Source organism: Heptranchias perlo, chromosome 6 (genome assembly GCF_035084215.1).
Source record: "Heptranchias perlo isolate sHepPer1 chromosome 6, sHepPer1.hap1, whole genome shotgun sequence".
NCBI classification, from domain to species: Eukaryota; Metazoa; Chordata; class Chondrichthyes; order Hexanchiformes; family Hexanchidae; genus Heptranchias; species Heptranchias perlo.
In genome coordinates, this window is record NC_090330.1 from 20,346,636 (window position 1) to 20,359,126 (window position 12,491).

Genomic DNA, 12,491 nt, shown 5'->3' on the forward strand with positions numbered 1-12,491 from the left:
AGTGGTTTATCATTTGTGAAACTTCTTTACCAGATTTCAGGCTTGTTTTAAACTCACCAGTGATTATGTTGTGCAGGTAAACATTTGCACTCCAAAAGCACACTCTACTGCTACTAGTTAAAAGACGGCAGGAGTGTTTTCTCACTGTCTTCAGGAAGACCTGCATTTACATTAATTGATAACTTGACAAGTATGCTGGCCAATAGTATCTGGTATCTTCCAACTTGGCAAGAGGAGGACATTGAACAACATTGGCATCTTGACACATTCTTTGGGGGAGAAAGGAGAATGGGTTGCAAATGCTCTACTCTATTGTGGTGGTATTACTGCCTTCATAATCTGCTCTAACTCCTACCAGATATTTGAAATCAAGCTCCAGGCCACTGCTGCCACAAAGTTCCAATCCAAATTTCATGTTGGACTTTTGTGTAGCTTCACCATATCGGTCAGAGATAAAATTATGAAGATGACCATGATGCAGGTGTGCAGTATTCTGTTCTGTGGTGTTGACATAGGTAGGTAGATGCTATTGGTTTGAGTGAACTTAAGATTACTATATATTAAAAATTAAGTGTATTAGCTTGTTCTGCTTGACTCTTTTCCTATCTTAGGAAAATGATTTGCAAGAAGGGAATTTGTAAAACTCTAGGTGCCGTTTTACAAATTTAAACCTATCTTTGTCACAATAACTATCACATTTTCATAGCATTGGACAGATGATGAAATTTGGAAGATGAATTGCTATCAGAATTGACTACTTCTGAGTTACATTTTTACAGAATATATTCTCAAACAAGGTGCCAAAAAGCATAGGATCAAGTGAGACAGCAATTAAACTTGGTGGGGAGAGATATATGCCTTCATTCTGGAGTTAATCTGTACTGATTTACTCTACAGTCAATTCTATAGCAGCTGACAAAGTACTTTCTGCTCACATTTTTATAAATTCTCCAGGTAGCTTTTACATAACTGCTACTTACAGATATTTTTACTTTTTAATGTTTCTTTTTTAATTTGTCTAGGCTCTACTTGTCTAGGGATGAACTTGACAACCCCCACAAGCCAAAAACCTGGAAAATCTACAGTGAAAAATTTGCAGTGGAGGTGAATTTTGATGATCCTGATTCCAGTTAATCTAGTACCACCTCAGGAACAGAATGGGTATAGAATGATTCCAGGCAGTTTGTAATGTAAATATTGTATTGGGAGTCTGGTACTGCCTTCATTGGGGGGAAAAATATTGTGGGAACTTCTACTTGCTGCAAGATATTCATGTGGAAAAACTGTTGGAAAATGGTCAAATAGTCAATTGTCCTGGTGCTGCAGGCCACCCTCCTCTTCACCGCAACCCCTTTCCAGCCCATTTTTTCCTTTTTAAAAGAGTTGCCAGTGTTGTATTTACCTCATCAGAAAGAGGGGTTGATTATCAGTTATCCCAGGACTGGATTAGACTTGGATATTTTTTTTTTACTTTTTAAAAACTGATTTACCTGTCCAGTAGCATTTTTTCCCCCGAGCAGGAACATGAGTGATCAGCAATGTTACAACAGGGTTAATTAACACCCCCCCCCCCCCCCCCCGATCTTTGAAATTCTATGATCTGTTGCAATGATTTGTCCTTTCAGTGATACGTCAGTAGCCTGATAATGTATTTAACCATAGTTGTGCAGTATTGAATTGTGCCACTGAAACACCTAGATACTGTTTTCTTCAGGTGAAAGACTCCAACCACAAATAGCACTGCACTTGCAGGAGGGAAGGGAGCAAAAAAAAAGACTTGTACAGCACAGGCATTAATGTAATTATCCTATTAATACAAGTGATCTAATTGTTCATATCTGTTTAAAATGAAGTGGCTTTTCTGTATGTTACAAAACCAAGCCTAGATCACTTCCAATGGAACTTGTGCACATTTCATGTTTGATATGAAATTTAAACACTACCACCCATACTTGAACTACATGTTTAGTAATGTTTGTTCAACTATTAAATGTCAGCAGTTATCAAATGCATCTATCACTGAATCCATTTATATGTAGAGTTCTTGAAACATTTCTTCAATAAATAGTAATACTGATTTCCTATTTTGGGATTCCTCCTAGCCATTGTTACCAGTAGCAAATAGTGTGTTTGATATGTTTTCCTGTTAATAGAATTGACTTGTGATACTGTAACTTGGTAATATTTACAGAAGGGTAAAAGGATCCAGTTCCTGCTCTTTTCCTACATATAAGTAGATGCAACATTTGGGAAGTAGGACAAGTATAATAGGTATGTGCACTTTTTTTGAATGAAGTGACATAGTTGTGCTTTTCAATGCCAAACTGTATTGGGCATCTTGCTTGCTATAACTACACAAACTAGAGCTTTGCAGTGGAAACGCCAATTTGCACCTGATGTCTAACAGTCAACATCCAGGGAAAAGTGGACTGCTAGTGTCATTGGAGCCCCACTCTGCAATGTGGTGGTGTCCTAAAATGTAAATATTATAAAAGCATGTAGATCCTTCTGCTTTAATAGCATCCATTTTGAAAATGGTTGCAGAAGGAAAGGCAGCTTCTGACAGCCAGCCAAGTGTACAGAAAGAGGCAAAGTAACTTCCTTTCCTCTTTTACCCCCCTCCCCCCACCACCAAAAGAAAACTAGTGCTGTTGCTCTTCCAGCTTAAGATGTGGTAGGAGAATTCCAGAAATGCCTTGAGCTGAATTATTTTAAAGCTGCTGTTCTCTCTCCTGTCCCCTTGATGAAGTTTGAGTTCACAACCTAGGACTTGTTTACAAGCAAATGGCTTTGAATTATTTCTCTTGGAAATTGAGAACACCTTATTTTAATCTTTACAAAACATCACAATCTTAACAACAATTAAATTAATATTGCTTACTAGTTAAATTACATGAGTTTAGCTGCTTTGCAAAGCAGCTAAAGAGTTTCTTTGCCCCTACTTTATGCACTGCCACTTCCATGTACAGTACCAAATATCCAGTTTTAAATTCTAGATGGGTCCTAAAATTTGACACGTTTTCTTATTGTAGCACAATCAAACTCTGAGTAAGACCTAATCATCGCTCCCAGGATACATTTCAGTCACTCTCACTCATATGTTTCATCATAGCTTTTCTACTCAGTTCGTAGGCCAAAAATAATGCACCATTGGCAGGAAATGCACGTATCATTGTTGGTGTTAATCCAGAATATATTGCTTTAAAGCCTGAGGGTAAAGAAAAACACTTTTTACAATCAAATATGAAACTTTGGGACCATTTCAATGCTGAAGCATATAATTTACATGGAGCCCTGTACTGTTCACACAGTGCAACAAGTTGCTACCCCACAGTGTTTAGCTTTTCACTTAACTTTAGTTAAAAATTCTTGGTTTCCAAACTAATTGAAAATCCATTTGGTTTTGAAAATGTAAAGTGACAAATTGAATCTTTAGACCAAAAACATAGATCATTATTTGGGATGTCTGTTCAATACTTAAATTTATACCAGTTACTACATCATCTTAAAAGAAGAGACTGGAATTTATATAGCGCCTTTCCCAACTTCAGGACGTCACAAAATGCTTCACAGCCAATGAAGTACTTTTGAAGTGTTGTCACTATTGTAACGTAGGAAACACAGCTGCCAATTTGCTCACAGCAAGCTCCCACAAACAGCAATGAAACAAATGACCAGATCATCTATTTTAGGTGTTGATCCAGCAATTACTACTTGGTTGTGAGGATCATGTCTTTTCTAAGAATTAGTCCTTTTTAAGTCAGCATTTTCTGAAGCATAGCTCTTGGTCTTGACTGACCACTTCCAACATGAAACTTTATCCCAGCACCTGAAGTATTACAGCACCATACACAGAAATTTGATATGAATAGGGTAGACTGCATTAAAAAAAAAATCTGCAGGTCTTGTCTAAAACATCACCCTGATCTGATTTTCAACTGGAGTATAGCTCAGTAAAGTTACTAACTATGCTCCTGGGAAAAAAAAAGTCTTGATAGTACTAATTAAAGATATTTTATGCTTCGGCATCAATAAGATACTAATCAATCAAATTTGTATCAACCCTTGCAAACAGCTGTTTTATTTCTCTGCTAACCCAGCTCAATTTAACTGAATGCATTGTCATTCAATGTCTATGGCTTAGCTGCTATACCAAGTCCAATTTATTATTTTGTCATCATTTTTTATTTTTTTATACACACACTAATGTAGAATCTTGCTTGGCAAGGCAGTAGAATCATGGGGTCCTTTGGTACTTAAGACTACTTCTATCATGCCTATGCAACTGCTAACTCCACATCAGAATTATCTGCTTGTCCTATTTTCCCATTCTTTCTCCTCTCACTTTCAAGTGTTAAACACTCTTTAATGTTAAGTGGCTGCTGAAGCAAATTCAATCATGTATTCTTATGATTTGTAAAACTTCTAACCTTCCCACTTATGCTTCTAGTCCTAATCCTAAATTTATGGACTAATTACTGATCCACTGACCAGTTTTAAAAAAACTATTTATTTACACTTGAATAATTTTGAACAGTTTTAGATTCTTTCTCTCTCCTTTTCTCTTGCCCTCCCACCGCCCCTCCCCCCAAAGAAAAACCTTCTCTGCTCAACTATAGCCTTGATTTAAGTCTTTACCTAGTGAATCTACATTTTTACCTTCTCCATGACTCAATGGGGGTGGCCAAAATTGCACACTATACTCCAACTGTGGCCTAACCTATGTCTTGTATAGATTAATCATTTACCACCTTGATTGTGTACTCTCTATCCTGCACATCTGATTAATCCACAACTTGTCTTTGGAGTCCTGCATTTTGAAATTTGCTGTGCCTTCTAGTCTGGTATCAGCAAATTGATCATCTCTATACATGCCTTTTGTCCAAAACATCAATGCAAATGGGCAATGAGGTTCCAACATCCATCCCAGAGGCCAAATCTTGCCATTTTGAGACATCCATTTACTCCTAAACTAACCTCAATTGAGGAATTTTCATTTTACCTCCTTTCTTCCCATGTCTTCCTCTAATCCAATTTAAGTCCACTAACCCTTTTTAATACCACTTTCCACTATCATATCATGCTGATATTGTTGCAGTCCTTCCTTCACCCACCTTTTTATGAAGAGCTGAAATGGCATTTTTTTTTTCTAATTGTAATCTTTGCCTTTGTTAACCAACCCTTTCTTGATTTTTGATGTGCTTAGTGTATTACCTTTTCCTCTGGCCCAATATCTTGATCTGGGAATTCAGACTTTGTTGCAAGCACTTTACCCCTATCTATCTTCCACTTAACATTTTTATTTGATCAGTCCCCTTTTCATCCTTCTAATATGTTCTCATTTACAGTCCAATACTTTTGTTTTTCACCTTTCTCTTTAATTTAAGCTTACTGTTACCATAGATGTAAACACTGCTCCTTCAATATATCTCATCATCATTTTGCTTCTTTAGAACAAGGTCTAGAACTTTTAGACCTGTAACATTTTTACAGCCTTGAAGGTATTCTCTGCACATCTCCCATTTGGATCACCCTGTCAAACATCAGACCATAATAATGAATGACTTAGCTATCAATTACTTCTACAAATTTCTCTGAATTCTCTGCAACACTTCCCATTTTTCTTTGCTATTTGGTGATCTATAATGGACACCCAATATTGTTACAGAACCCTTATTTGTTCAATGTGGCAATTTAATTTACACAGTCAAATCATATTGCTTCTTTCTAATATTATGTCCTTTGTTAGGAACCAAAGGGAAGAACGTAGTAGTGCTATCACTTCTGAAAACTTTAGAGCCAGGAATGTTTAGTTCCCAATCCTGCCCTGGCTGAAGCCAAATTTGTCAAGTTGTGAAATCATACCTACCGTAGTAATGTAGGCTTCTGGTTTCCGAGGGGTGACTTGCTGGGGAGATTCTGCTGCTCTTAAGTTATGGCAATTGGGAGACTTCAGCAGAAAGTCACTACCACCTTGCTCCTCTCCTCACCCCTAGATTATTCTGAATGTATGTGCATTTGTTTAGACCTTAGAATCCTGACTCAATTGTTTTTTCCCATGGTACCCTTATTTTTCTTCACTAAGACCACCCCACCTGCTTCGTTAGGGAGCAGTAGGGGAAGAATAGAGAAACCTAAAAGTAAAACACATGCTGTACTAATTTAAACTCACACCTCAGTGCCAGGATAGTGGTCAGTTTGGTTGGGGTGGAGTCCATTTGTCATGTGCAGCCAGCTTCAGCACATGGCACAGGTAGCACTCTCAAGAATACTGCCAATACATTTTAGCTTTCTTCCTATTTCCTTAGTCTATCCAACAATTAGTTCCCATACTGCCATCACTGACCACTCAATCAACTCTCCCACTAGTCTGCTTGTATCATCCTCCCCACCACAGAGCAACATTCCTTTCTTGCATCAAAATATGTGGATTACCCTGATCATTGAACCCTACCCTCCTCACCAATAGTGCTGTGGACTACAATCTCTACCACCCCAGTTTCCTTCAACTGTTCTGGATACTAATCCTCAGCAACCTCTTTTCTCTGGTATAGAGATATATTGCACTTCACTCATCCTACCATACTACACATGCTTTCAAACCATCCACTCAACTTCATAGAGTGCAAGACCAAATTGGTGAAAAGCTTAATGAGTAGTGTCATTGAAAACTTGCACACAAAGTAATGGATACTGCTATACAGCAGCCAATTTTAGGCAGCCAAAAGGAAAAGTTCAAGCTAAAATAGCTACATCCAACTAATGAAGGGGACAAGGGGTAAAAATGAGTTTATCGGGGTCTGTGACCAGTTTTGCACAGAATAGAACCTGGCTAGATCAATTTTCCATGTTAGTCTAGTGTCAGCTGCAGCCTCTGGCCTAAACCAGGTCCCTATGCATGAAGCTCCTCCATAGCTGTTTTCCCCCCCTCCCTGCTGTTGATTCCTACCCCAATATTGCTGCTACTTCTAATTGGAATGCTGTGGCGTGACTGTGTCCCTGCTTGAAATTGGAAGGTGGGAAGAGTACCAAATCAAAAGGATGTGAAAAGGGAAAGAAATCTTGGGCCATTCTAAGCAGATTCTAAGCAGATTCCCAACTCGAGACAACTTTTTATAATTAACCTATTTTGCATGATAAGCAAGTTGCCTGTGAACAGGAAATATTTAGCCACCCCTACCCGCTGTGACTGATGGAATAATTATTCCAAGTCATAAAGCCGCCTGGTGAGGGAAAAAAAATGCCATTAACTTCACATGATTTGTACTATTAAGACCCGTCTTACCTTCCTTGACAAGAATCTTTCGGAAAGTACTAAAGAAACCAGCTTGCTGGCCTGCCATTGAAAGGACCTGTATACGAGATTTCACACAGTCGATTGGATAAACGGCAATCCACAAGCAAGCACCTCCAAAACCACCACTCGCCATCAAGGGAATAGGACCTTTCCAAATAGAGTTAGAGTTGGTTAACTCGTACAGCGTTATAATAAGTTATCATCTACTACTTGTATTCAGCTATACTCCTGATTACACTAAACATTTTTACACATTAGTAATCTGTAAAGATAGACATTTGAAAGCTGAGGGGAAAAATGTTATTTAGAAAAGTTTCATTTGGAAAAAAAACCACGCAAATGGATTCAGTTTAGTATAATAGAATGTTGCAAAACTGTGTGTACACAAGCAAGTACTTTATCTTGGACCTGGTCAGTAGAGATAACTGCCCAGCATAGCAAAGCACTTCTGCATAGGAAGGACAGGATAAGCTGGTGAATTGTTTCATAAAGACATCCCACCACCACAATCTCAGGGCAACTGGAAATGGGCAATTGCCAGCAATGCCAACATCTGAGAATGAATTTTTTATAAAAAAAACTACTCTTGTACAAAGGTTTAAAGTAGAAGTAGGTTTTCTCTCTAACCAGTGAAGGATTTCTGATTTGTGGGGGTGGGGAAAGGAGGATTCAATGGGGAGAAAACAAATCCTGCTTTAGAAATAAGTGGTAAAGGGGTAAGAACACCAAAGATAATTAATGGAGAGAGCATTTTATATATGCAGCTCAAGCAAGCCAAGCCATCACCCACAACCACCATCCTTTACAGATTGTTCTTTGAAATATAATGTTGGGAAGCCACTCATCTAGCCTTCCCAGTAAAGTTTATTTTCCTAGTTGAAGGCATGAAATACTCACACACAATGTAGATGTGATAGCATTTTTAATATACACACACACTTTTTTTCTGAATTGGTTAAGATTGACATGGTGCTTCCATTTGAAGACTGAAGACAACCCTACAAAAGGAGGTAATTTGCATCTTTCTTTCACATAACACTACTATTCTCAAGCAATTGACTCCCTCACCCCATTTCAAAATGGTGGCAGGAGCTGACTGTTAGTTGGTAATGCAGCAAAGATGTTTTCCAAGTTAGAAATTTTAGGCAAAAAATAGCTAACTGCTTAAAAGGGAGGGCACATAAGCTGGTGAAGTACCATGTTCAAAATTCAGTTGCTTTGTTAAAGGGAGTCTGTTGGGATTACTCCTCTCCCCCCCCCCCCCCCCCCACCCCAAAAGAAAGTAGGAGTGTATTGCATTGGAACCTTCCAGAAGGGGAAAATGGAAGACTACTTTTGGCCTTTACATAAACTTTGATTTAATTTATATTTAAAATTAGGCTGCCCAAAATTGCATATCATAAAAAAAAACTGGATGGACAAAGTTTAGGCCAGTGACATCGAAGGGTACAAAAAGACTCACCACCTTGAACTTTGTATTCATTGGAGAAAAGACTGGGCAGCCAGAAATCCTTGGTGACTCCAGCCCAGCTTAGTGTCAGATTCCATGGGGCTTTGTATGGGATACAGGCTCCGCCTGCCAGCAGAGGAGGGGGCAAAATCAGGGGTGGGGACTCCTAACTGCAAGAAATCCTGGGTCCCTAGCCCTCATGGGGCCCAGGCGATGGTAAGCCTCATAGGGCCAGGTGCACCAAGCTGCCAACTGTAACAAGTGGGCCCCACTTCAGCGTGTAGATCAGGATTGTAGTCAGGATCCCCAAACTATAAGGAATTTTTAAAAATGTAATTGCAAAGTGAGCCACCAATTGCAACTTTTCCCAGGGGGCACCAACAGCTGCCCTCCAGTCCAGGCACACTTTGCAGTGACTAGGGACGAGCAGGTACCTACAGGACCATGCAAAGTAGGGAAGCTCCACTGACCTGGAGAGTCCACTATGGTCAGCAGTGGACGTTCCTAGCAGACACATGATGGCACTTACACCGGGCTGGCCGCTCCCCAAGATGATTTTCAGCCTATATAAATCTACATTTTCCATGCATCATTTCACAGATTTGGATCATATTTGTTCAAACAGAGGGCATGAGTTTATTTTTTAAAACAAGACTAGAGATTAGAATTTCCCCATCATCCCATCCCACAGAGTAAAGCTGTCAATTAAATGGCCTTTTTAAAAAATGGATAAATAAAAGGATGTAGGGTTATAAAGATAATGAAGGAAAAAAAGAGAGCATTAAGAGCTCTACATAATAATGCTGTAGGGACCATGGATAAGTCATCTATGAATCCAAATCATCTGGATTAAAATGGTGTTAGTTGCAAGGTTGGATTACTATCCTTGACTCTTGCTTTTCCATCTTTGGGAATCAGGAAAGCATTTCAAGAAAACAAGTTTTCTTGGAAGGTTTACTTTTTGTTGGTTGCCCTTGTCCCTCAGAAGATTGAAGTGTACAATGTGTGTAGAAATAATGAACCAAATGGAATTTATTTCTCATTTCATATTTCACATCAGGAGATTGCTAGGATTTTACAATATAGGAACAATGGGGTAAATCTTGACTTTGTGCGATAGTGTAAAACAGGTGATAGCAAGTCGGCAGCCTGCTTTACATCTGTCCCGATTTTTGTTTCTACTGACTTAAAATCGGGGAGGGAGGTAAAATGGGCAGCTGGCTTACAATCACCGATTACACACACTCACACAAAGTCAAGATAGACGCCAACATGTTTTTTAATCCCAATATTAAAGAATAAATCCCTTCAATTTTGGATTTTAGGCTTTGTGAAAGCTTTAACGCCATTAAGAGCTCCACTACTTAAGTGGAAGGCCTTTGTAATTCAACAGTCAGGCTCAATTGGAATCTGGACATGGCTGAAATTTTCATCTCTCCATTCAAAATATCAGCATATATGGCAACAGTCAGCATTTTGGGACTTTGGTCCACATCAGTATTTGCTGATGAACTTCAGTGCAGACCAGCCCCTTTCCCCCGGCACTGCTTAGTGAGTCCTGTTGGTTATGGAAACCATTCCAACCGCCGCAAATTGTAGGCAGGAATTCGTGCGAGAAAAAAGTTCCCGCCTACAGTACGCAGCAGCCAGAATCATTTTTATTAGCACTCCGGCAGGAGCAGGAGGCAGGAGGCAGGGAAACTGATGACAATGAAGAGGGCAGAAACTGGGAGCAGTGCTTTCAGGTGGGGCAAGGAGCGCCAGCACAAATTGAGACAGATGGGGGACGGAGGGAAAAAAAAGTGTGCTGGCATGTACTGGATGTGAGAGTGAGAAGTGTGTCAGCTTGAACAGGGTGAGGGGGTGGCAGGAAAAGTGCAAGAGAACAAGGTTGAATTGAAGGAGGAAGAGGATGAAACTGGGAAAGGTGGTGGAAGAGAGTGTCTCTGACAGAGGGAAGAGAAGTGGTTGGATGGGGAGGATGACTGTAGGTTACTTTTGGGAAAATTTATTGCTGAAAATCCAAATGTTACTTTAATCATCGTGCGAAGTATAAAAGTGCATTATTTTTAATGGAAAAAAATCAATTTCCAGGGTGCACCAATTTTATACAGTAAACATTTCAGTTCCCATGTTTCAAGCTTCCAAATACTTTTCTTCAATACAGGTGAAGGAATGTTTTGTATACCTACAGCTTAAGAATTCATATCAGCTTTGTAACTTGTTTTCATGTGTCATAGGCTTATAATCAGGTACAGTGTAAATTGTCAGTTTTTTGGGACCCGTGTCAGCTCCTGCTAATTTTCTAAGTTCGCATGTATGTACAAGGTGTAGGGTAGGTCAGACCATACACATTTTCATAATATCCAACAGCTTGGTTTTCTAGACTCTTAAAATCTGTTATTTGAATATTTGAGATTTATCTGCCTGTACTTTCTGCAGGATTCTGGAAAGGAGTGGAAATGGAGGGAATACATACAGGAACTGGTAATTCTATGAGACGAAGCACTTGCCAAGGATGTTGGGCTCTACAGTCTTGGAACAAATACATGGGAGCTTCCTGTTGGAATATTCCACCAACAGGTCTAACTTTGGATCACCCCTCATCTGAAAAAGGAAATCTGTTTGTACTGTGAGGATGCATCATGGAGGTGGCTGTTATAGTGTGTGCTCTCACTAAATGTTGAGGCAAGGTCATCACTTGTTGATTTGAAACCAGTACCTGATCCAAGAGTGCTTAATGTAGAGAATGCAAGAATATCTTCCCCCTCATTGTTGATAAACCAAATTTGTCCAACAAAAAAGATTTTTGAAGGATTAGAAAAGCAAAAACCAATCTTTAGCACTAGCCTATTTCTGGGTCACAGGGATTCTTTGACTCAAATTGTCAAGTCCAGTAATCTTTTAAATGGACTCATCATCCTAGTCACATCTGACCTCCTCATGCCACCTATTTCAAGAAATCTCAAAAGGATGTTCCCCTTGAAATTTTCATTATTGATGAGGTGGACTTATCCTACAGTGGATGCAAATGAAGAATGATGCTCTTTGTTTCACATTTATGAACAATCATAATACTTAATACCTATTAGTTTCTAGAATTATGATTTCAGCCTTTTGGTTTCAGAATCATTTTGAATTGATCACTTTGAAATTCCTCAGTTACAAAATTACAACAAGCAAACACAATTAAGAACAGCAAGCATTTGGTTTCAATCTGTTTCTACCTTTCAAATCAAATCTATTCAGTTGCCTTCCATTTGCTTTTAGGTACTTACCTAGATCATCTTTGGACTGGCCTGCAGCAGTAAAAATGCTGCGGCCGAATTCATAGCCACCAAAGAAGAAAAAGTAGCCAGGCATTTCCCTCATCAAAGTGCTCGATAGACCTCGGTACAAGCCAGTAGGGCCATCAGTTTTCAGAATATTTTTGATCACTGACCAAACTGTACTAAAAAGGAGAAAAATGTACAAATTGAAATTACTATCCAGATTACAGTTGACATTGTCCTGTTATCAACCTCTACCAATACATCCTCTTCAGCCAGGCTCTGAGAATGAAGATCCCTGCTTGTAGCATTCCATTTGCTACCTTTCTCCAATGGCTGAGGGAATCACAACTCAATCCCATTTCCCCATCAGCCCATGGTACAGCACTATGGAAAAGTCAATAGCACTGACAAAAAGTTCCAAAAATCACTAGAAAAAGGAGTTAGCTTTTTATATAATGAAATTAGTGTTTGG

The 12,491-nt window shown here is 39.1% G+C and overlaps 3 protein-coding genes across 7 annotated transcripts in view; 1 reads left to right on the plus strand and 2 right to left on the minus strand.

Annotated features, from left to right (window-relative positions):
• tpte (transmembrane phosphatase with tensin homology) overlaps positions 1-2,070 on the plus strand; it is a 76,264-nt gene extending 74,194 nt beyond the window's left edge. For both annotated transcript variants that reach the window (XM_067985882.1, XM_067985883.1), the window contains one exon: positions 1,023-2,070. In XM_067985882.1, coding sequence (XP_067841983.1) covers positions 1,023-1,134 — 112 coding nt within the window. In that variant the 3' untranslated portion in view covers positions 1,135-2,070. The remainder of the gene's footprint in view (positions 1-1,022) is intronic.
• Positions 1-7,353, minus strand: part of fgl1b (fibrinogen like 1B) — a 106,995-nt gene extending 99,642 nt beyond the window's left edge. Inside the window, exon 1 of the mRNA XM_067985885.1 lies at positions 7,286-7,353. The gene's annotated coding sequence lies outside the window, so the exon portion shown is untranslated. The remainder of the gene's footprint in view (positions 1-7,285) is intronic.
• slc25a15a (solute carrier family 25 member 15a) overlaps positions 1-12,491 on the minus strand; it is an 88,099-nt gene that overhangs the window by 60,355 nt on the left and 15,253 nt on the right. For 2 of the 4 annotated variants that reach the window (XM_067985886.1, XM_067985887.1), the window contains 3 exons: positions 12,026-12,198; positions 7,286-7,444; positions 2,796-3,208 (listed from right to left, as the gene is read on the minus strand). In XM_067985886.1, coding sequence (XP_067841987.1) covers positions 3,081-3,208; positions 7,286-7,444; positions 12,026-12,198 — 460 coding nt within the window. In that variant the 3' untranslated portion in view covers positions 2,796-3,080. Of the gene's footprint in view, positions 1-2,795; positions 3,209-7,285; positions 7,445-12,025; positions 12,199-12,491 lie in introns of those variants that run through there. The other 2 variants (XM_067985890.1, XM_067985888.1) reach the window with 1 other exon arrangement.